Source organism: Convolutriloba macropyga, chromosome 3 (genome assembly GCF_964194025.1).
Source record: "Convolutriloba macropyga chromosome 3, txConMacr16.3, whole genome shotgun sequence".
NCBI classification, from domain to species: Eukaryota; Metazoa; Xenacoelomorpha; order Acoela; family Convolutidae; genus Convolutriloba; species Convolutriloba macropyga.
Window position 1 is genome coordinate 68,040,489 of NC_134470.1, and position 26,376 is coordinate 68,066,864.

The 26,376-nt window shown below is 31.7% G+C and overlaps 1 protein-coding gene across 5 annotated transcripts in view; it reads right to left on the reverse strand.

The window, feature by feature from the left end:
• Nucleotides 1-510: 510 nt before the first annotated feature.
• Nucleotides 511-26,376, reverse strand: part of LOC142336391 (glycine receptor subunit alpha-2-like) — a 96,207-nt gene continuing 70,341 nt past the window's right edge. For all 5 annotated transcript variants that reach the window (XM_075385186.1, XM_075385189.1, XM_075385188.1 and 2 more), the window contains 2 exons: nt 15,020-15,227; nt 511-970 (listed from right to left, as the gene is read on the reverse strand). In XM_075385186.1, coding sequence (XP_075241301.1) covers nt 586-970; nt 15,020-15,227 — 593 coding nt within the window. In that variant the 3' untranslated portion in view covers nt 511-585. The remainder of the gene's footprint in view (nt 971-15,019; nt 15,228-26,376) is intronic.

Genomic DNA, 26,376 nt, shown 5'->3' on the forward strand with positions numbered 1-26,376 from the left:
TTATCATTAAACGTTAGCTTAGCAAGATATTGGTAAGATATGCAAAGTTTTGTCAATGAAATCAAGTTTTTGCTGGTCCAAGTTTCATTTCACTGGGAAATCACACATAGTTAGCATCACACCGCCAATTAGAAAAAAAATGATTTGGCTGTTTTTAGCTTAATCATTAAATCCGATAAAATCAACAACGGTTATCCTTTTAAAGTAATATGTATTTTCCATTTTGTGCTAAAATAGTGCCAAAGAGTCTCTCTTCACAGGGACGCAAAAAGCATTACTATAATAGGTCGATTCATTTACAGATTAATTACAGAGAATTATGTGAAGTTTTGATGCTCGGTAAGTTAGCCAACCTCGCATTATGTATCAACTTTAAAAAAACTTTTCGTGATATACTTCTTTTAGCAACGCAAGATCTGATGAAGCAAAAAACTTTCTTTTCCAGGAAAAAAGTCTGCTTGTATTTGGCGGAAAAAGCACTAAAAAATTGGAGTTTACCTAATTTTACGAATTAATTGAATTTTTAAACTATTTGACGGTGTAATGTGCATACGCAATTATAGCACTTTGCGAGCAGTTTACATTTTAATTATGAATGCTGCTCAATCCAAATCCGATTCCAAAATAAAAGATGTTCCAAATCAGGAATAAACTCGGGAAAACCTTCTTGGAAATTCCATCAAAGTCTTTCCATTGGGCTGGCTTCTTGGCAACCTTTTCCTCAGTTGGGCCCGACTCTGGAGAGTTGTTCACATTGTCACTTGGTGTGGCGGGTTCAGACGGGTGAACGAAATTGTATTGGACGGTGGTTCTCTTCTCTAACACTGCTTGCTGCTTCTTTTCTTTTTTCAGTTTCTTAGCGGAGCTGTCGGCGTTGACCATTGCAAACTCGATTAGGGCTCCGAAGACAAAGAAGAAGTTGACAATCATGTAGATGTCGCCCAATTTCAAATCGGCGATCGATGGAAATCTATGAAAATATTAAATTTTCAATTTCTTTGAAAAAACTCATTTACCTGTAAGATTTCATCTTATAGAATACAGTTTCCTGATAAAGAGAAAAATGTAGAGCTGCAACTCTTTATAATATGATAAAAAAAATTAAGGAATTTCTTGGTAATATTATAATTGGGAGCCTTTTTCGACCAATAGTGTAATCAAATTCTGTCCGCTTTGAAATTTTGTATGGTTCCGAATGAAGCAGTTTTCAACTGTTTCCACGCTTAGAAAAAACGTTAATCAACGTCCGCAACAGTAATCAACAAAACAATTTCCTACTAAATTTTACCAATTTTGTACGATGCCCCTGTTGACCAGACCGATCAAAAACGTTCAAATTAGTGTGGGAAATGACAGTTTTTGATCGGTAATTTTAGGAAATGAGTGTTTTTGATTGTTTGCGATCGTTTTTGATCGGTAAATCTAGGAAATGATTAATTTTGACCGTTTTTAGGAGATTATCCCTTCTGATAGTTTGTTTAGGAATATACCGTTTTTGAAAGTTTTTGACAGTTTTTATGTTTGATATCAACGCACGCAAAAGTCCGCGTACAAATTTACCACTAGGGTTATGTAATACTAGTTAAGATGCATCAATCAAGGTTAACCCTTTTTAACTGGTTTTTTGTTTAATTGATCTGAGACGAAGTTTGTAGCAATTATATAAGTCCTGTGATCTTTTCTTTTTATGCGATATTTCGCTTGACTAAATTTGCGTCCAACCAATTCGACTTTTTGTACTGAAAAACGGGCATTAAGAGCCCTTAGGTAATCTATTAGAGCCTTATTGTTCCAACCCACATGTGGGGGGAGGAACTATATACTCAAATGGGTTTTTTTGTTCAGTCAATTTCGGCCGATCGATATAATAATCGTAGAGAGTTGTCAGTGGTATCATTAGAAAGCCAGTCCAGTGTAGAATATGGAATTAAGAAGATTTTTTCAATTTTCGTTTTTTATAGGGAGTGATCGAAATTTAAAGTTTTGTGAATATTAGACGTATTTCAGCTGCTTTTATTCACATTTTGGCCAAACTTTCGACAATTTTGACCAAATTTTCGTCAATTTTGCTAAAATATATTAAAATTGTTAACTGTAGTGTTACGGATTTTATCTCCAAAGATAGAGAAGGGTTGCTGAATTGATCGATACGAGTTTTTTGGCTAGAATTTAAGCTAAAATTTTTAAAATTCAGACTTTTTTCGTCAAAAATGGGGCGAAATTTGCCTTCTTTTCAGCTCACTTGCTTTAAATTTGCTGGAACTAGACAGATTAAAATTGCGGTTAGATTCCTTTTCAACTCAAAAAAGAGCTAGTTGTACTCCCGCTGGCTTTAAGAGTCTTCTGGAATTATAATTTTGCAAATTTTTTGCAAAAACTGACAATTTATCGTCAATTTTGACCCAATTTTTGTCAATTTTGCTAAAATATGTTAAAATTGTTAACTGTAGTGTTATAGATTTCGTCTCTAAAGATAGAGGAGGGTTGTTGAATTGTTCGATACGAGTTCATTGGCTAGAATTTATGCTAAAATTTTCAAAACTCAGACTCTTTTTCTTCAAAAATGGGACGAAATTTGCTTTTTTTAGTACACTTGCTTTAAATATGCTGGAAGTAGACACTTTAAAACTACGACCAGATTTTTTTGCAAATTTAAACTCAATAATTATACAAAATGTAATATTTATTTTTTGCAAACTGTAAAATTCAGTACAATATTGGTCTATTTCGCAACCATTTCAACCATTGAGTGTTTTGCTTGACGCGCAGCAACATCGGGTCTTATCTTGATCTCACTATGGATCCTTATGATAAAAACTGTTTAGATTTTATTGGCGCGGAGCTTTTTTTCAAAATATTTCCGCTATGTAAATGTTTTTTATGTAAATTACAGAAAAGATTGCCAAATCAGGTCTGAATTAAAAGGCAGATACTTTTTACAGTAAACGAGACCCAACAAAATTGTATTCTGGAGTCAAGCTCATGGTTTATATGGCTGTGACGAACGTTTCTCGTAAAAATTATATGGACTTCTTTTGTTTTCCTTTCAGTTTTATACTGTTCGTAGCCCAATGACTTAGTGTCTCCAATCAAAGATCCAGTTAGGTTTTAGAATGTATAAAAGAAACTATACATTTTTTTTCTGTTATTATCTAATGTCTGTTATGAATTTTAATGTATTTGTTTTGGGAAAATATCGGTGGATTTTTGAAGTTTGCCACTTTTTCATCATATTTCTGTCAACTTCGGGCGTAGTTCCAGTAAAATGAGGCGGAAACCAAAACCTGTGAGTTATAAATTAATGTCAGTAACGGATTAATTTTCAAATGATAGTTTCTTTATTTTGGTAATACGCGTTTTCAGTTTTTCCTTTATTTTTGTTCATATATGCATATTTTATGAGTTCATTTTGTTTCCTTGTCGAATTATCATATTATTGACAAGAAAAATTAAGGGAAAACATTGTAGGAAAAATGCACAAAGTTGTAAAAAAAAGCTGCATCTGGACATGTTAATTGTTTTTGCTGAATAGTTTATGCTTTTTGGGTGGAGACACAGTTATCTCGCAATACTTTGTGGGTTGTTTTTGGATTTTGCCTGTGTTTGTCTTCCTTTCCCTTGTTGTGCGCCATATACCCAATGGCGATAGATCTTAATTGCTTCCTCAAGACTTATAACTCAACCTAGTTAAAGATTTTAATTAATAGCTGTTTGTTTTAATGACTTTCAATTTAAAATAAAAAAAGATTTCATCTGTCTCTGTTTTGCTTTGATTTTTGTCACCATGTAACTCAATCTGACTCCTTTGAAGTCCCAATTATTTTTCGTTGATTCAATCATTTTTTGCGCTTGATTATTTGTGGTGACTGAATTCTTCGACCATTAAGTTTCATAAAAAGTGATCGAGTGTTCATATATTGTTCAATTTTTTTGGGTTTCTTTTTGTTGTCATGTCTAAGAAATCTTTTTATAGGGAAGAATCGTTGATGTTAAGATGAAGGTGAAACGAAGAGTTAGATTTCTTGCAGTTAACATCTTATAGTTATAGTGCCTTCAACGGTGTCATGTCGTAAAATTGTTTAAAGTTTTGTCTTCTTTTTAGATTTGTTTTTTGTGGGCTCGTGACATTTTCTCAGTATTGACAGGCCCATATGTCTCCCTGAGGTGTTGAAATTTAATCCATTGCTTTTTGTTGTTATCCTTAGTCTGCTATGACTTTTGAAAATATTTGTTTTCAAAAATATATTTGAGGTTTTGAGCTTATAGGTCTTTTTAAATTAGTTTTTCGGTCGATTTTTAGATCAGTCCGTGTAATCAATGACCACAACCCGTTTCCATTGAGCTATAACTTAATCTTCAGAAAAATTTTAGATTGAAACATTTGTTTCTCGGCTTGATAAATAATATTACTACGAGATTTTAAAAAATGTTATATTTTTTATATATTTGTACGTTTCAAAGGATTTTTGGATTCTTTTTAAATCTTAACAAAAATCGTTAATCCCATTTGCTTTGAATTTTTGCGCAAATGAACATTGGACAATAAGATGTCTCAATTGTTTCCTATGTAAATATAAATGAACGTTTTAGTGGTTTCAGTTGATATATAATGACATTAATAACTGTGAAATTGTTTTTAAAAATGAAAGTATTTTCGAACTTCGCACCTACTTGCTCTTTTTTTTCGACATGTTAACCAGTCGCATTGATGACAGGTCTCAAATCTTTTCTAATGAAGTATAGGTTAAATTGTTTGGTTTTTTTATCTGATGAGAGTTTGATTTTGTTATGATTTTTTTTTATCATGGACATCGAGTTTTAGTCATAAAAATTGTTTGTTGTTTAGTTTTTATTATTGTCCTTTCTAGTAGTCCTATTATCAATAACTTTCTTTGGCCCTTTAGCGTGGCGTTATTGTATTTGATTGGTTGTTTTTTGAACGATGTGTATGTTATTGAAAGTTTTCCATCTCTTCATCATTTGGTAGCCAGTTATGTCAAGAATTTGGACGAGCGGGGTCGGAACATTTTGTGCGTACGCACATTACCGAGCCGCCTTGTAGTTTACTAGATTCTAAGTATACAATTCAACAAAACTGTTTTGGAGACGTAAATCCATGGACACCTCGACGGTGTTTGCTATGAAAACTCTTAAAATTGCATAACTTCTCGACCCATATTTCGTATAATTACAAAAATACAAACTAAACAAAGTGTAAAACTGATTACAAAAATTCAAAACGGCCAATATTTACAAAAATTTGAAAATTTTGGAAAAATAAGTGATAATCTGGCGAACACGTTTCAAATACCGTGATAACGATTGTGACATCTTGAACTGTTTACTGCACAATGCCAACTAAGAAGACGCTACATTAAACGGAAAAGCTTAGCTCCGAATTTTTTAACAGCACACCTTCAACTCAGGTATAACCATTGTGATAGTTACCGTCATAAAACATTTCGATCGAAATGACTTTCAATTGCACTGAAAAATTGACTATATTAAAAAAGGTCCAGGATAGTAAAGCAGGCAACAAATAATGTCCAAAAAATTATATCAGCGAAGTTTAAATTATGTACAGTAAAATTTCTAACTTTGTTTTCTGAGTCTGTCTTAAAAAATTATTCTGTTTGTCTGCAGGACACTTTACCGATCATACCTTTACCGTTCGTATGTCGTCTACCGCTTATTGCCCTCTACAAGCACTTTTGCTATTTTCGGACGGTAGAAGTGTACTGCATTTTTTAAAGCGTACGCTAAATCCGCTCTATATATTTTAGGGTATTATCTCAGAAAAATTGTTCTAATAAATTTTTTTTGGCTAAAATAACTGTCAAAATTGTCAAACTGTCACACTGTAACGATTTTTTTATTTAGTTAGCTAGTAGCTCTAGGAATAATAACTTCAAATTATTTAAGTAATATCCTGAATTAATTTTTTAATATTTTGAGGGTTTTTAGAAGATGATTTTTTCGTTTTTGGAAAAAAATCTAAAACAGCAAGAATCATAAAAACGCAAATTGAATGTTATGTAACAATCAGTTTCAGTATACAAAATTTAACATTGGCTTTTTTTATGCTAAAAAATACATATCACAGAATTTATTAAAGCTAAACGGATCAAATCAAGCAAAGCTAGAGGAATACTTTTTGAAGGAAGGTGTCAATTTTTATCTGATTTGAAAACTGGTTGAAGATTGACAACTGTTGCTTACGTTTTTATATTACAAGACAAATGTCACTATGAATTATGCTCGATGCTTATTGGTACTTGAGGATAATTGTACAATTTGATGAGATGTCAGAATACACTTTATCAGAATACATGTTGACTTTGAGAGGCCATAACTTCGCCAAAACATAAAAATTACGTAATATTAAAATTAAATAGCGAATTATAAGTCCGACTGAAATACGGTTAAATAAGTATCAAGCAAATTTCCAATGAAGAAAAAGTGTGTATTTGTAAAACAGAAGTGCATCAGTATAACTAAGATTGAAATCAGCTTGATTTGTCATGAAGTGCAGGAAAGAGAATAGACAAAAAAGATAAAAATCCATGCCGACAAAGAAGTAGTGTATTTGTGCTATCAATTTTATTTTTAGAATTGATAGAAGTGTACGTAAAATCGGTACACAAAAATACTATATTCCATGCAAGAGTTTTCAAAAAAGCTGTAAAGCTGTGATATAGGTAGCAAAATTGGTTCAGAAGAATCTGCAAAAAACTTCCAGCTTGAGATGCCAAAAGCCTATTTGATCACTTTCCAAGAAAGGCTGAGCATGTGACGCAGAAATGTTCACCATCAAAATAAGCCTTTCTATTCCAAAAAACCTTAGAGCTATATTTGAAAAACTTAGCGCTTTCATTAACTTTTAATTTCAAGTCACAAGTTGAGAAGCTAGCCTTTTCACAAGTTTTAAATATCAAAAATCGCTGGTCAACAACCGGGAACATGTTCATAATATTTGTGTAGATATGTGCAACACCAAATTTTGATTGTATTTGAATGCAACATCTTGCAAAAAATTGTGGCCTTACATGCCTAAAAAACTTATTGTTCCGACCCAATTTAGTGGGGGAGGAACTATATACTCAAATGGTTTTTTTTTGTTAAGTCGACTTTTGCCAATCGATATAGGATTGTGAGTGATACCATTAGAAGGCTTGTAGAGCGCAGAAATTCAAAGTGAAACATTTTTTTTTTGAATTTCATTTTTTCTAAGGAGTTGCGGAGGTTTAAAAATGTGTGAACGCTACCCGAATTGCCGTTGTTTTTTCACAATTTTTGTAATTTTTGCATAAATTTTGATCAATTTTTGCTGAAATATGATAAATTGTTAACGATAGTCTAACTAGTTTTAAATTTAAAGATAGAAGAGATTTGGTGAATTGATTGAACCATGTATTTTTGCAAAAAATCTCAGCTAAAATGTCGAAAATACAGCTTTCTTTCTTCTTTTTATAAAAAAGCATCAAATATAAATTTTGGCCGAGTTTGTCCTGTTTTACGGGTGGCGCGGTCATAAAACTGATACATCTATTCAGATTTTGTCTAGTTCTACCTCCGGTTTCTCAGAAAGTTTTCTGGAATTAACATTTTTGCGGTCTTTCGCTAATGAAAACCGATGTTTATAAAACAAAACTCAAAATATTTTATATGGTATTAAGACTTTGGTTGCCAGAAAACCTATAGAGAAGTAGTAATTGAGTGCATCTGTGTTCTTGACAGTCGCGCGGCAATAGCAATTCCGTTCTGGCTCACAGCGTTGATTTTTGCTATGAAAAAGGATTCGGTTTGTATTTTGGGTCTGTCTTCAATTTATTTCTGCATTTCTTTCAAGGTATTTACAAGAAGATTTTTTTCATATGTATGTTCAATTAAAAACACCTTCCATTATGCTCCAATAATGTCCAATGAAGTAATATTTCGTTTCATCACAAACGCTCGTGGTTTGCATGGCTCCGATAAACTCCTTCTGTAAACTTCAAAGAAATCATAAGACTTACCAGAACTTGATGTTTTTTTAATTCTTTTAGGAAGGTCTAGTTATGCAAATGTCTGAATCGGTAATTAAAACGCTACTAAAGAAAATATCTAGAGCTTCCAGTCGATACTTAATGCATCTTTTGGTAATATAAATAGGTAAGTAACCAAAATTCATCAATTATTTTGATAAAAAAGTTTTTTTGGACAAATTAGCTATTTCGTTAACATTTTGCCTTTTGTTTTTAAAAGCAAAACAGGAAGAAGAAAATTAGTTTTGTCTGGTTGTGGAATTTTACTTGGATTGTATTTTGGTGATGTATATAATTTTTTTGAAGTTCTTTTGCTTTTTCTTTTTAAAAATAATTACTGACGAGAATGAATCCAATTCAAACCTCAATTATAAAGAAGACAAATTTATGGGCAAGGCCAATGAAAGTACCTTACAATTTCATTAAAAAGCATACGTTAGATTGTCCTCAGCACCTTTTGTAAAAAAAAAACATTTATGAAAACTCAAATTCTGTCTCTATTCAGTGTTAATGTGTGGTATTTTGACCTAGTTTTACTAAAGAAACATACAATAGACTTCAAAAAATCACCATTTAAACTGTCCACCGTTCTTCAAAAGGAAACTTACGGTTGTATTGTCCTGATAAAAAACAATTGTTTTCAAATGAAAAATAATGGCTGTTTTTTTATTATTTGCAACTTTCAATCTTATTTCAAACTCGTTTTTGCGTAGTCTCAATACAGCAAGAGGTCGCAATCTTTCAATCGAAAACTAATATGGACGTCATTGCTGCTTTTTTGTTAAAACAAACTTTGCATTGATAATACGAGTTTCACCTTTTTTTTATTTTTCTCCAATTGCCAATTTTGGAGGTTCATTTTTGCTGTCCTGTCCGATCAGCCCATTAATGACACATTAAATACAAAATGCATGTCGCATTAATATTTTTGGGGGAAACCGCGTTTACTTACATTCAGCATATTTAGTGAATAGTTTGTTATATTATAGGCTTCAACACCTTTTTTCGCAAAATTGAATTGAGTTTTGCCTTCATTTTTTTGTAGTCCATTAACAATCTGGACATTGGCAGGTTGCTATGGTTTTGTATGATGGTTTAAATAAAGTCGTCCAATGATTTCAGATGATAGCTAATGGCTCCGTGAAAGTATAAACGTATTTTCTTTATTGGGACTTTTTTTGTTTTCTGTCTGCTTGTTATTTATTTGCAATAAAGACGGGTTTTTTTCTGAAATGAAATTTACTGTGTTAAGTTTATTTTTTATGTGGAACTATTTTAGCTTCTTCATTTTGGTTTTTCAAAAATGGTCGTAAATAATGCTTTCTGTTTTTATTTGAATTTGTTGTTTGTCTTGTCTCTTACTCTGCTTAATGTCAGGTATCACAAGCTTTCTGATGTCTTTTAATTTGTTTATTGGTTTAAACTATTTTTAAATAGAGATACCAATTATTTTTGAAAATTGAGCGGTAAATCTTTCTATCACTTCCTCATTTGGTGGACAATTAAATCAAAAACGTGGTTCAGCGGTGTCGGAACATCATGTGCGAACGCAGATTAAGGAACCTCTTTGTATGAGTTTAATATTACAACCAATAGGTAGCTCTTTTGTAGTTCCTACCAACTATTTAAGTTTCTATGATCACCATTGAAAGTAGCCTCCTATAACAGAAGTTTTAAGTTTTCAAAAATTCTTTTGCTGGATATAAATAGACAATGAGAAACAGTGAGAAATGATTGGTAGAAGGAAACAAAATAAAACACAATAGGAAGCTTAAAGTAGTCTATAACAGTTCTGCTGGACAGAAAATTAATTGTTTTTACATTAATATCAATGAAAAGTTGGTAAAAAATTTTGCCTGACGAACGGACATTGCATACAACTACCATTCGTAGAACTTCATTGTAATTGACACTTTGCAGCAAACATAAAACGGTAAAAAAAGAGTCGCTTGACCTAATTCGATAACATGCATAATTCCAATGTACAAAATGATTGGAACAAAGGTCAACTTTCAGAAAAGGTTAATGGACAAAATCTCACTTGTTTTTTGATAGTTCGTTCCATGTTATGATTGCTTTCAAAATGAGGAAAAAAAGCGTTTTTAATACAGAAAAAATAATTATGAAACTTTTTTGCTTTCAAAACTTAAAAAATGGAGTTCTCAGTATTTCAGCGACTCAACACTTTCACCTATATCATTTTAACTAATTTTTTTTCATGATAATTATTTTATCATTATATTTTGATGATATTTTTGAAAGTTGCTGTTATTCAAAATGTAAGAAGACCCGTTCTAACAATCGAAGCTAGAGAGACAAAATTTTACTAAGTCTTACTTGTCAGTCCGGTTTTGGAATGCATTTTCCAAATTCAATCTGAAAAAAAAACTATTCTTATATGTACATTTCAACGTGTTTTTTCCCGTTACTTCAACTTATCATAATTAGTTTTTCTGAAGCCAAGCTTGCTTTATGTCTGGTTAAGAGTGAAACGCTATAAAGTAAAATCTTACAAGATTCATGTGCTTTAATAGTAATCTCTTGTGATCTTGCAATATTATATGTATATATGTTCTCAACTTCATTCGGATACAGGCATCAAACTCTCCAGGAGAGCTATAGAAACAGAATCAGTTTACTAGAGCGTGATGATATTGATTTGAACGAAGTTAAGTTTCTCATTGCAAGCGAAAGGAAGAATGCAGAAAAATGCAGAACATTTCAAGTAAAGCCAGTAAAATAGAAAGCAAAACTGAATATAACTCTAATTTTAAACAGCATTTTGATTAATGATATTAATGATCAGAAAAAATTGAGAACAATACCAGATAAGTTCAAACAACTGACAGGACGCCCTAGTTTAATTGTTTCGACCCAACTTTTAGTGGGGGGGGGAGGAACTATATACTCAACTGGGTTTTTTACAATTGAAAGAATTTGAATTGTATTGTGGCGCTGTCTTTTTTTAAGACCTGTTCACACATTATGACGATTTTTGAAGGCAAATTAGAGTAGTGATTTTGGTCACGTCGAAACAGGAAATGGAGCGAAAAAACAAGTGGTTTTGCTGCCTGAAATTTTACACTCTAATTTTAAAGTAGAGTGAGAAAATGGTGTTTGAACAAAAATTTGGTTTCTCGGTAGTGGTTTTTTGTTCACATGCGGCAATTTCACTCTGATTTTTACTGTTTTTTCGATTTTTTGGATCGGATTTTTTTCTAAATGGTTTTTTTTCAATCCATTCACAGATCATTCCAGGCTTTGTTTTTTGTTGGAAATAAACTTTCATTTCTCGCTAGTGGTTTTGTTCACATGCGGCATTTTGACATTGATTTTTTGTTTTTTTTTCTCACTTTTTGATCTTACTTTTTTTTTCAAAAATTGGTTTTCTTTATTCACTCATAGTCCATTGTAGGTCAAATTTTTCTGTTTAGTCAATGAAAATTCTTTGAAATTTACGTCAGGACTTGTCCTGCTATGTTTTTTAAGATCTGTTCACACATTTTCATGTTTTTTGAAGTCAATTTGGAGTAGTGATTTCGGTCACGCTGAAACAGGAAGAGAAACGAAAACGCGAGTGTTTTCGCATTGTGAAATTTTTCACTCTAATTTTAAAGTAGAGTGAGAAAACGGTGTATGGACAAAAGTTCGCTTTCTCTCGAGTGGTTTTTTGTTCATATGCGGCATTTTGACTTTGGCTTTTAATTATTTTTGCTTTTTTGATCGGTTTTTTTCTAAATGGTTTTTCCAATCAATTCATAATCCGCTCTTGGCCCAGTTTTCTGTTTATTAAACAAAAACTTTTTGAATTATACGTAAGGACTTGTCCTGCTGTTTTTTTTTGTTCAGACAATTTTGGCCGATCGATAGATTCATTGTAGAGAGTTGTGTGTGTTATCATTAGAAAGCCCGTCCAGCATAGAAGACGGAATTAAAATATTTTTCTTATTTTCGGTTTTTACAGGGAGTTATTGAGGTTTGAACTTTTGAGAAAAATAGAGTGAATTCGGTTGTTTTTATTCACATTTTCCATAATTTTTGACCAAATTTTCGTTGTTTTGCTAAAATATGTTGAAAATGTTAACGATAGTGTTATTGCACTTATCCTAAAGATCAAAGAGGGTTGCTGAATTGTTCGGTTTAAGCTTTTTGGCTATACTTACTGCTAAATTTTTCAAAAATCAGACCTTTTTACGTCAAAAATGTGACAAAAGGTGCGTTTTTGGCCCGTTTCAAATGAATTTGCTGGAAGTAACCTTAAAAATGCAGCCATAACAATCAAAAGCTTGAAAAAAGAGCTAGTTGAACTCCCGCTAGTCTTCAGAATTTATCATTTTGCGCAATTTTTTTTATCAGATTTTCGCAAACTTAATCTCGATAATTAAACGGAATGCAGTATTTATTTTTGATATACTGCAAAATTTTTATTTGAAAATTGATCAATTTTGCAACCATTTGAACAACTCAGCATCGTAGTAGCCGCGCAGCAATATGAGGGCTGACATTGATATCACCATGGAACGTACGGTAAAAAAAAATTTGAGAATTTAATGTGGCGCGGCCTTTTTAAAAAATATGTTTTTGCATATAGTTTCTTATGCATATTACTGACAAAAAATTTCATTTTAGGACTAATTTTGACGGATACTGTATACACCAAAAGAGGACCGAAGACCATATTGTACGGTCTCAGGGTAAAGCTCGTGTTTTTCGTGGATCTGACCAATTGCTTTCGTAAAATTTTGTGGATTTCTTATGTTCCTTATTCCTTTTTTATAGCTTTTGTAGTCCAATGACTTACTCATCGCAATCAATGATACAATGGGCTTCTTGGGATGTATATTTGAACCAGGCACTGCTTTCAGTTGTTATCTAATGTCTTATACGACTTTGAATTCATTTGTTATAGGAAAATTTTGCCGAATCTTTGAAGTTTGCCATTATTTTCTTTCATTTCTCTCAGCTTCGAGAGTAGTCTCATGAAAAAGAAGCAAACTTTATTTCCAATTAGCTAAGTAATTAATGTCTGTAACGGTTTTGTATTTAAATAATGAATACTTGGTTTCGACACTACGAGTTTCAATTTTTTTTTCAGCATAATTGCAGATTTTTTTGGATCACTTTAATTCGTTGTCGAATTATCACATTTTTAACAGGTCCAATTGAAAATGAACAAGGTTGAAAAACTGAATACTTTAAAGAATGATGTTATTGAATATATTGCGCTTTTGGTCTGAGACAATGTTCTACCGAAAAATTTAGTGACTTTTTTGTGTATGCTTGTCTTTCATTTCGTTGTTGTACGACATATACCTGATAATGATAGTTCTCAATTTCTTCACCAAAACTTATAACAACCTGTTTAAACCTTTCAATTGCTTCCCCAGGACGTATAACAACCCATTTCCAACTTTCAGTATATAGCTATTTCTTTTATTGACTTTCAAATTAATTTAAAAAGATTTTTTCAACTGGTTCCTTTCGGCTTGTATTTTTTTCACCATGTAACCCAGTCTCACTAATAAAAAATCTCAATTACTTTTGTTGATTTAATTTTTTTTGGGGGGTTGGTTAAATGTTTTGACTGATTGCTTGAACCATTTATTTCCATAAAAAATTTTCGAGATTTATCTACTGTTTAGTTTTTAGGTTTTGCGTTGTTATATTTTTGTAATCCTTTTATTGGGGAAAATTTTTTGCTATTCAGTTGAGAACTAAGTGACGATTTAGAACTCTTGTAGATAACATTTTATAAAAGTAGTGCTTTGAGTTTTGTAGTGTAAAATTGCTTGTGAAGTTTTGGCGTCTTCCTGTTTTTGTTATTTTGTAGTCTCGTGACTTAGTCTCATTAATGACAAGCCCCATTGTCTTTCTGGGGTGTTGCACGTTAATTGATCTTTTTTTCTGAAATCTGATTTCTAGTATAAAATTTGAAAAAAAAAATGTTTTTTCAAATTTTTGAAAAAAAATGGAATTTTGAGCTTCACCTTTTATAAAAAAAAAAATTTTTTTTTTGGTCGATTTGTAGGCTAGTCTCTGAAAAGACAGGTCACAACCCGTTTCTAGTGAGCTATTATATAGTTACTAACGGTTTTTTTTTCAAATCAATTATTTCTCGGCTTTGTTGCTACAAAATTTTACAACATGATTGAGATTTTTATATATTTGTAGATTTTAAAGGATTTCTGTTTTCTTTTAAAATTATGAAGCTAATGGTAGGTCCCATTGTCTTTTAAATATTGCGCAATTGAGCATTTTTTTGCTCTTAGTCAGAAGTTTATGGCTTCAGTTTAACGGTTTCAGTGCAATTCAGTGCAAAGTTTAGTTTTGCCGGTATTTGTCTTTCTTGTTGTAGTCGTAGGACGTACATTGGATAGCGACAGGTCTTAATTGCTTCCCATAGAGATATAAATGGATTTTTTCCTGACTTCAATTGATAACTAATCATAATAATCAATTTTGAAATCAATTGTTTTGCAAAAGTGAAAACGTATTTCTGAACTTTGTTCGTTTTTACTCTGTTTGTCGACCTGTTACCCAGTTGCATTGAGAACAGGTCCCATATCTTTTCAATTGAAGTATAGGTTTTGTTGTTTTGTTAGGTTTTATCTGATGAAAGGTTTATTTTTGTTTTAATTTTTTCAAAAATATAGACATCGAGTTTTGGTCGTACTTAATGTTTATTATTTAAATTTTATCATTGTCTTTTCCATTAGACCTATTAACAACAAGTTTTATCGGCCCTCTAGCGCTGCCTTATTGTATTCGAGTAGAAGTTTATTGAGCGATATGTATTTTTTGAAGTTTTTCTATCTGTTCATCATTTGGTAGCCACTTAAGTCAAGAATGTGGATGAGCGGGGTCGGAACATTATGTGCATACGCACAATACCGAGCCTCCTTGTTTACTTAATATTTGATAATTATTCTCTGAAAAACTTTTTTAAAAACAATTGTTAAGGCATGGTACTAATAACATGCGAGCATATAACTGACTTGTTAGCAGTGCCCGTAATCAGTGTGATTTGGGCTAAAACGGTGGTGATGGTGAGTCCAGCCCTAGCAGGCACCGCACTCTTCTCTATCCAGAAAGAGATCCAACTGAGCACCACCAGCGCCATCGAGGGAAGGTACATCGTGATCAGATACATCATCATCTTCCTCCTCATTGCCACTTTGAAGCACAGGGTAGTGTAGTTTGCCTCTGAATACGCAGAAACACTTTTTAAAAAAAACTGGAAAATTTTTAACGCTGTGATTTTCATAAAATTCTAGTTTTTAGCCGAAAAAGTGTAACACAATAACAATTACGATTAATCTGTAGCTGTGTTTTGCAAGCAATCTACTTTCTACTCTTTTCTTTTATGTTGAAAGAAATACAAATTTTAAAGAATGGAGTTTCTTTTATCCAAGTCCCGTGTTGCCGGTCATACAAAAATCTCGGTACTCATATGAAGTCAAATATGCCTCACGTTAATATCTTAAACGATATATGATTTTTATCATTTCTTTGTAATCATGAAAGGGTATATAAGTTTCTAAACGATGGTTAAACAGTCAGTAGTATGATGCGTATTCTGCTTGATATTAGTTAGATTGAGATTTTAGATCTAATTGTTCTTGATATGGTATTACATTTTCCTGGTGATCCCACAAGGTCATATAAGAATGTATGTTTTCCTGATAATAATTCAAAAACAAAAAACTGAATACGAACTTTTCATAACAATCAGATTGCAACGAACTTTAAAAAAATATAAGTGGCTTCACTTTATAGTTTATTCAGGGTTTTATTCAATACTGCTAATTATACAAAGTAAAATGTGAATGTTTTGTTAACTTGTAATCATTTAAAAACAAAAAACAAAAATTAGAAAGTCAGAAATTCATTTTTCATATGCAGAAACCTCTAATGGTGCTAAATATCATTTAACAGAAACCTCTAAGTCGAAATTAACTGCTTTTCTTAACAAAAACACGAAACTTCATGTATGCGGAACTTCCTTTTCAGATCATTGTTCTGTTGTGATGACTGTAATTAATCACAAAAAATGCAAAGTATTATTGAAGAAATTATATTCAGAAAACCTTGAACGTGCGTATCTACAAAAAAAAATTAACTTTGTCTTTAATCAAGAGATATCAAAAAATATATATATTAGAAAATCATCTGTACAGATATCCGCCAAAGCGAACTAGACAACCAAAAACTAGTTCAAACTAGATCGAAAGCGAACTATAGAATGAAGCTGCGAAAAAAACAAGCTACACAAAGTAAATCTCACAATGTAGACACACTGCAAAAATGCCGACAAAGGAGAAAAATAAAACAATTATCAAAAATAAAAATGAAGTCTATCATAACAAGACTGAAAATTATGCATCAAAAATAAGTTAACATTTTTTCACTTTGTTAGTTTCTTGATTGGAATGAGTATGAAGGAATTGAGTGTAAAGGTAAAGGTCTTTAGCAGAAATTGATGTTAAAGGTTTCAACGATTTCTTTGCTTCAAGTGATTAGAAGTTACACGAAAAGATAAAAATAAGTTTGAGAATTCCTGTTCGCGAAATGAATTTTCTAAATTTCACTTGAAAACAATTGTGTTGGAGGCTTTTATGAACATAATATACTCTTAATCAAAATACAGTGAATACTATAAAGACATCGAATTTTTTTAAAAAAATTGTCTTCTCTCTGAGAATTTAATTTGGGGGAACATTTTGATAAATGCTTTACAAAAGATATTTTATTGATCGTCTCAAAGTTCCCAAAACTTTGCCATTGCACAAAGATGGACTTTGTCTGATGCATTGATTTATCGTTAATTTTTTCTTTTACCTATAAATGGAATAAGTTCTCAAAAAAATTCTGCTCAACCGCTTCATAATTAATTCAACATATTCAATGTTCTTTGAATGGTAAAGAAATAAGATTTAAAAAACACAGCAGTGCAGCTGACACAATTACTTTGCTAATTGAGTCCATTAGAATGGCTGGCTAATCTCTTGAAATAGAAAAAAAAATGTCTGCACTTTCATAGACTTGAGAACATTTTTTATATTGTTGACCGAAGCATTTTATTATCAAAATTTCTGAACTACGGAATTAAGGGTCCAATGTATAAATTGTTTGAATCATGCCTCTAATTGGTCAAAAACATTTCGTCGAGGTCCGAAGTGTGTCATCAAAGCTATCAAAAATATGATACATAGTACTTCAAGGATCAATTTTGGGACTTTCTCTATTCTTTATTCATGTACATGATATGAAATAAGGCTCTCTGGTAACAGAAGTAATTCTGTTTGCTTTTGATGCGGCAATACTGACCTCTAAATAATTTGACCCTTTTGTTTGCATAATCAAAATTTCACCGCCTAACAACAAGTTTCCAAAAAACAGCATCAAAAATTAAACCAGAAAATTGATTAATGTTTTTTGTCAACATTGACAGTTCGTTCATTCACAAAGTAAAACAAACTCCAAGCAGGCAAGCAACTAAAAAATTTTCTCAAGAAAAATGGGAAAATAACATTTTGTTAAACGATTTTTTTCAATAACTTTTGTATGGCAAAACTTAAAAAACCAAAGGCATTAAGCATTTTTTCCAGAAAGTACAATTTGAAACCTCAAATTTGATTGTTGATCATTTAAATTGGACTTCTATATCAACGAAAAAACGTATCATAAGAGAATTCAATCGCTACGGACTGGCATTGATTAATTATATTAAGCGTGAATATAGAATTGGGCTTTAAATAGCGCTTCTTCAGTTTTAAATTTATCCTTTACATTTACAATTTGGCACTCTAGACATAACAGTCCTAGAGGACATATGGTCAACATATTCTGAACGTCAAAGAGGATCAAAATAGTTTATCAACATAATAGCTTGCTTTAAACATTGACAAATTCGGAAATCACGTTCGCGGCGTGGCTAGAACTGGACTAATTGGTTCGTGCGAGCGAAGGCGGACCAAGTCTTTTACAGAGTATTGAGATCGGTGAAACCTGATATCAGAATGTCAACATTCACCCTAACCCACAACATTTATAGGAATCCTCCGGTAATTTAAATAAACATTCAAAAGAGAATTAGTCTATTAGTTTATGAATACATCTTTTTGTTCGCAAACAGTTGGTTGCGATATGAAGTAAAATTGAATTTATTCCCGAATACATTTCCTGGCGAGCATTCCAAATATTTGATATGCCGAAACATTATTAGTGGACCATTAAACATGAATTGCAATATAATTCCACTTTCATATGTACAGTTTACATATAAAATGGTTTAAATGGGAAAGGTTAAACATTCGCAATTATAAACACGGTGTAATTCGATTCCTTTGAAGTGGAAATCTTCGACAAATTTTCAGTCTATCGAATTAAAAATGCAGACAGTTAGGGGACGGTGGAATAGCACAGAGTTAATTCTGATTTTCGTGGAGTCGGAACAACCCTCTATAAGTATAAGAGCCGAGAAGTTTACACTATGACAAAATCCAATGCTTGCGTATACCATATCTGAGCGGCGCTTGTAGGACCAAATATGAAAATTGCTTGAGAGATATTCATGTAATCGCTTAAAACAGCGAAACAGTCAGTGTTGGAAAACAAAGATTGAGTTGAAGAATAACAAAGCAGATTGGTATCCGCTCGGCCTCGCTCGGGAGGTGTTACAACCTGTCAAATAATCATTTTTTCCATCCAGAAAGGAAGGAAAACGTATGATTGGAGAGCAGACATGAACATGACAATTAATTAGACAAGGAGGCTTGGTAATGTGCGTTCGCACATTAAGTTCCGACCCCGCTCATCAACATTTTTCACTTAATTGTCTACCAAATGAGGAAGAGATAAAAAAAATTAACATATCAACATATCGTTCAACAAACTACTAAAAGAATAAAACATTCTACTTTAGAGGGCCTATGAGACCTGTGGCTTCCATAATATGACTACCAGAAAAGACGGTAATAAAAATCAAATAGTTACAAATATTAATTACGACCAAAACACCTTGTTCATTTTTTGAAAACCACTAATAACCAAATCAAAATGGCATCAGATAAAAATTTTACACAGAAGATTAACCGGTACTTTTTTGGAACAAAATATGAGACTTTTCCTTGATGCGACTTGGCAACAAGTCGACTAGAAATGATCAAAAGGGGCAAAGTTTAATAAAACTTTGCTTTTTTAAAAAAAAGAATTAAATTCGAACTGATTGCAAAACATTACACATCAAGTGAGATCATTGAGATAGTCTTTTATACTTCAATAGAGAGCGACTGAGGCTTTTCATTATACAGAATATGTCTTACGACTAGAAAAAAAACGACAAGTACAGGCAAAAACTGAAAGAATTTCCACTAAAAATTATGCACGAAAACGATCTCCCAACAAACCATTGAATATTAAGCTGATCACTAAAAACAAAAACAATCTTCCTTTTTTTTGAAGATAAAAAAATTTGTAAATCAAATGACGCCCATTATTGGGATACTGTGAAAAGATAACAAAAACCTACAAAAAAGGGGACAAATTTGCAACAATCAGGAAAATTAGTTTTATGAAAACTGGTTGTTCCAAGAAGAGAGGCCATATGAGGTAAAAAACCGTTGTGAAGAGCAAACTGTATGTTAAAAGATAAATGATGTGAATTGTATATAGAGATGCTTCGCTACAATTTAACAGAAATAAAATTAACTCTCTTTTTTTATTAAAAACAAATATTTTCAAAATTCATAGACAACAAAAGCTTTCGATTAAAAAAGTAGACTTGTCTTGCAAATACTCGAAAAATTAATTGCGACTGTCAATAATGATACTAAATCATATGACTATAAAATAACATTAAATACAAGCTTAACTAATAAGTTTCACAAACAACTTTACGAAACCACAGTTTTGAAGCCATTAATTTTAGAAGATATTGACCGCGAGAATATAGCATCTTCATTTGCGTCCTCTTTGACCATCATAACGTCTTTTTGTAAAACGTTTATCACAAAATGACAACAAAAAGAACCACAAAAACTGAAAAGTATCTAAACTTCACAAAATTCTTCTGAAATAAATTGTCTTAGCACTGAAGACATTTAAAACGTTTGAACAACAGAAAAATTATTCTTTAATTCAACAAACAATTTAAAAAAGCTCTAAATGAGGAGGCTAATTTACGAAAATGAAACAACATTGTTTAATACGAAAAAAACGCAAACCAGAACAAAAAGGGATAAGTTGAAGAATAGTATTACACTTTTTTTTCAGAAATTTAATTCGAAAATGAAGACAACCATTAGCTATTTACTGATATCAAATACAAGGTTCTTTTGGATATCTATAGTTGGCCACTGAGACCTTTAATTACACAATATTTGGTATATAACACCAAAAATTAACAACAAATAAAGGACAAAAAAAATTTCTACCAATTTCTGCAAGAGAACGGTGTCGCAGCCCTTCAAATCATATGTTATGAAAACAAAAAATATGTTAAGTTTCAAATGTTGTAAATCTTTTTTCAGTTAGATTGTTCAATAATGTTACAATTTACAAATGAAACAAAAACAACAGCAAAAGTGTGAAATTATGCACAAAAATCAGAAAATTTTGTATGAAAACTCGTAGTATCAAAAGCAAGAAAACCTTCTGTTATAACAATCGACCACAAATTTAGTTTGTATTCTATACGGAGGAAAGATTGACCTGTACTTACTGAGAATAAACAAAATTTTGACTAAAATAATATAAAAAATTGACAAAATCAAGAAATCACAGAAATTTCCTTAAAACAAACACATTCAATAACATAAGAGACATTAGGTAACAACCGAATGAAAAGAAAAAATTAAATTGCACCAGGAACAGTTTTAGAATTGCTGTTGAGGAACAGTTTTAGATCTTTGAGTGGTTATACTTAAAAATCAGATTGCCAAAAGAATAACAATTGAAGGCAAAAGACAAGAATTCAGTTAAATTTTACTAAAACTCTTCATCAAAGCCATGAAAACCCTTTGGTTCTCTGAAAACAAATTGTATCTACAATCGGCCTCAAATTTAAGTAAACTAGAGCTATCATTAACGGAGCCGTGAATAAAAAATATTGTCAGTAATTAACATTAAAAAAACAAAAGCAAAATATTTTGAAAAAAGGCAGCATCAAAATGAAAACCAAAAAGTCTCTTTTTCTAAGAATCCATATTGTCGAACCTCTCCCTGATTTTGTCGCGCGCCCAGCAAATTTGCGAATTAGACCAATTGCGAATTGTTGCGAATTTGCGAATTGTTGCGAATTAGACCAATTGTTGCGTGGAATTCATAAAAATGTTTAAAAAAAGAACGATGCATTTTGTACAATTATCGAGTCAAATCTGCAAAAAACGGCAAAGTTTCAATTCCAGAAGACCTTCATACAACGCCAACTAGCGCTCTCTTTGAGATTAGTGAGTCTGTTTTAAGGTTTCCAGGTCACTAAGTCTGGCAAACTTTAACAAAGTGGACCAAAAAAGCATACTTTGTGCCATTTTTAATAAAAAAGTTTAAATTCAGAAATTTTTTTTATAATTTTTAGCCAAAAAAACTTTCAATCCAGCAATTCAGCAACACTCTTCTATCTCTAACGGTAACAAATACTCTGCGGTTAAAAATTTTAACTTATTTTGAACTATATTAGCGAAATTGTGTCAAATTTTAGCAAAAACTACTGAAAATGTGAACAAAACAGTCAAATGTTCACAAAATTTTAAACCTCAATAACTCCCTGTAAAAAACGAAAATTGAAAGATCTTTTTAATTCCGTATTCTACACTGGCCGGGCTTTTCAATGATACCACTCACAATTCTCTACGATGAATATATCGATCGGCCAAAATTGACTGAACAAAAAAAACCCAGTTGAGTATATAGTTCCTCCTCCCCACTAAAGTGGGGGTCGGAACAATAATTCAGAGTGAAGATTTGAATAAGTTGATACAAACTACGTTTACAACGACCATTGAACAAGTTTTTTGTTGCAGGTTTCCTCAAGCAATAACAATACCTAAAACGCATGGATTGGTAAATTTGAATTCTTAGTCTTATGAAAAAGTTTAGAAAATCCGAATGAAAAATAAACTTTGTTAAAATTCGGGATGAAATCTGGGAAGGAAATAACTCCACTTCATACAATTTGTGTTTAAAAAATACTTTTTATGGGTTTGATCTTTGGAAAAAGTACACTAAATTTTGAACGAATTCAATGAACACAAATAGGACAATAAAGAAAAAAGAAAAGAAGAAAAAAACAATTGCGTTCGTAGAAATTTAGTGGTCTCAAAGACATTGAAAAAAATCACTAAAGTAACGAAAGTTCCAACCACGTCAAACTATCTATCCTTAGAAAACAAACTGATGTCATGTAACCTTTCATTGCTGAGATAAGTTAAGAGACTAAAAAGGAATCACGGTCAACATCCAAAAAACTTTTTTTTGCAGAAAGCAATGTCAAAGTTATATAAATTTTTCATTCTAAACAATCTTCTACAACAACCTTTTTTGCGTAATCGGACAGCTTCATAAGCTGAGATCTGTCTTCCATGAATATGCTTAAGTGAAAATGCTAATAACAACGAAGACGCGCAATTCAAAAAATCTAGAGATTTATTCAAGCAAATAGTGCCAAAGTGAGAAAAATGATGAAATCCAAATTGAAACTATTAACAAATATGTATTGTTTTCCTAGGAGTCCATTAAGATGTTTTATTAAGAGCGCAAGGAAGAGAGAACAAGAAAAGAGACAGCAGCAAATTCCACAGATCAAATTTTCCCCAAAATCTATGAAAAAAATAGGTAGCATAAATGATCAGTAGGTACAAACAAAAATTCCAAAAAATCCAACTTTGCCTTATGAGAAAACCGATAAGACCTTCCAATACTAACCTAAGCAACAGGGAATCAAAGAGGGTATCAATTGTCAGATTAAGAGCATGTCTATAAACCAGCAAGTGAAACGTTTAAAAGCCCCTTGGTAATTACTCATTATTTGATTTTTTTGACGAGACCTGTCATTAGTTCAAAAACATAAAAAAGTGCAGTAATTACAGCCAAATTACTTATGTTTCTTGTTATTTATTAAAAAAATGCCAAAGTTAAATACAACTGTTCATCCATGTCTTTCGTTTTAATCAATTTGAATTACTCTAAGAGTTTGATTTTAAGTTAGCTGACATTTTTCAACATCATGTTCTGTTAGAAACAGATTAATTCAAAAGTTCAATTGAGCTGATTTTTTTTAGTCAAAACAAACCAATGACGGTTTCCCAATGACTTCGGTCAAAAACTTCACGATATTTTTGTCTCTTTTTATGCTTTTTAAAATTAATTAAAAATATAAAAGCAAATAAAATGTAGAAAATCGATGCAGCAAAAAAAAGCTGCGAAATTTAATCCCCAAATTTTTGCCGAGAAATAAAATTTTTCAAAATTATGTTTAAATATCATTATATAAAATATATTTAATTGTTCTGATTAACTTGGAATTAGACCAAATTGCAATCAACGTAAGTACAACAAAATTTTCGTAACAGTAGTAAAATTGGATGTGTGTACTTTCACTGGATATTTTCTAGAAAAAACTAAGAAGCAATTATATAACTCACTATAAGTTTTGGTCAACAATTTACTAGCATAACCATATCATGAGAAAATTTGCCAAGCTTCTGACGCTGTTTTGTAACAATTTTATCGAACAATTGACAAAATTTTGAACTGCGGAATAGTAATAAAGTTTCTGTACTGCTTTTCAAGTTTGAAACCAAAAACAAAAGTTGTTAATTCCAACTTAAATAACGAAAACACATTTTAGGGATAAGAAGTTCTTGAGTTCGAATCTTAACGGGCGTCAGTTATACGACATAAAATGGCTGACTCAATTGTGTTCAAGGCAAAAAATAGACGCTGCGAATAAAAAAACTATTAGATAAAAACTGAAGCAGAAAAAATCTGTACTCATTTTACGTGACTTAAAAACTGAAAAAATAAAGTCGGAAAAAGAATTCGTTTGTTATCAGGAGTCAATTTGTAATCGATCTTATTTAGTTTTAAAAAATATATCTGAAAAGCATGAAACAGAATCAAAAATTGATTAATAAACCAAAACGTCTAAACTTAAAAAAATAGGCTACGTGTTTTCAATAAATTATGGCAAAGGGATGTCAAAAGGAAAAAAAGTTGAAAGTCCACAAACGCTTTCAAAACCTACATTTTTCTAAGCAACCAAATGTGCAAACAAACATTTCGGCTACTTTCAAACAATCGAATTGGTTTTTTAATTTGTTGTTATAACGAATAAACAAGATTCTATTATAACAATAACGCCAAAATAGATACAATTCAGCTATATCATTCCATATTTGGTAAAACTTCTAACAATGATCGACTTCATAAAATATAAAAAGGTGTTGTTTGCAAAGTTGCGTGCTCCTTCGACCCTACATTGAATATAATTTATTTGATTTGAAATTGGTATAGAAATGCATAGAATATGACACACACTATAGGACCAAAAAGCTACGCACAGCATGATTTCAGCTTTTAAAGCATGATTCGCGCTTCATAAGCATGATTTGCGCTAAGGTGTGAAATACGTTGTGAAATTGAGAGGTTTTAAGATAATTTTCAGTCTCAATTTCTCCACTTAAACAGAAAAGATGGTTAAACCGAATTGTTCTTTCACTGTTTGCCAAGTTTTTACGCTAGGACAAGTCGGATTTTTATGGTCTAAAATACAAAATCAAGCGGAAGACCCCCAAAATTGTCAAAAGAATCAGAAAAAAGTTAGGTACCGATGCTTTGAAAGATTCGAAAACTTTACTGGAGCGCATTAGAGTGGCTGATAACACTTTTTCTTGCTACGATACAATTTCCACAGGTACAGTTGACAAATACTCAAAAAATATTGCGTTTTTTTCAAGAAATGCTGCAAAAAAATCAGTTTCAAGAAGAAAAGCAAGTGTTTTCGTTCAAAACGGTTTATCAATATGCGCAAGAATCCGTTATCTTTCTGGCAAAATGAGTTTCTTACTGATGAAACAAGGATGCACATCTCAGCGAGGGAATTGTTTGAGTTTTTGAAGAAATGGCACAAGATTTCTTGAAAAAAAAACACAAAAAATTTGAGTTTGACAAACGATCATTTATGTTTTGGGGGGCAATACGATCAGACGGACAGAAACTGCTAGTCAAGTGTCCACACAAGCTAAATGCTGTCAGTTACTTGGAAATTTTAAACATTTACGAAAAAATGCATTTCCTGGACATTATTTTTCAACAAGATAATGCTCCTGTGCATAAATCGAAGATAATCGGCATTTTTTCCTAGAAAACGAGTGGAAGGTGCTAGAATGGCCAGCATACAGCCCAGATCTGAATTATTTTGAACATCTATGGGCGATTTTGAAGCAACGATTACGAAAACAGTTTTTTTGGGGAATTTTGGAAAAAGTGTATGGAACTTGGAAGGAAATTGTCACAGACGTCGTGAGAAAATTGTATGAAAACTATAAAATCATCTAATAGACTTTTAAAAAGCTAAAGGCGCAAGGACGCGTTTTTAGAGAACAAAATTGAACTTAAAATGTTATATTATTTGATGTTTGTATTGCTTTTTAAAAAATCTTTAGGTGTACGTAGCTTTTTGTTACCTTAGTGTATATGCTCTATCACGAAGTAGAAGAAGCCCTATTTAAAAATCTTCATATCGATTTTTGTAAATCTGAGACAATATCGATCTGAGACAATATGTGTGAAAACCATTCCAAACGAAATTTTGAGAAATTTATTCATGAAGAGATTTTGTGTAATGGTGGAGCAGATTAGTTAGGCAAAAAGATGAGTTTGCCAGCAGACGAACGTACACAACAGGCAGGGCCGGACACCAGCCAATTAGGAACTGTAGGATCTTTTAAGAGCTTTTGGACTACAAAAATAATTTAAACAGAAAATCCTTTAAAACAACAACTACATAAAAAGGAAAGTTTTCTAATTAGGAGAACGTTTACGGGAAACAGAGAAAAGGATCTTTATCGTAACTTAATTTTTTTTTCAAAACAAACAATTTTGTAACGTTTGTTTGACTTTCGTTTACCCCAAGTCCACAAAAGTAAGCATTAAGAAGTAGTCATTATCAGCACTTAATGGCTACTAACGGAGCTCTTCAACTGATCGTCCACAAGATACGCTTGAAGATACGCTTAATAATAATAAAGCATTTAATTCAATATCGCACGAAATTTTTCTCAAAAAAAATTGAAGCTTACGGTTTTTCAGAGAGTGCAGTTGAATTATTTGCTTCATTTTTTAAAAACAGACA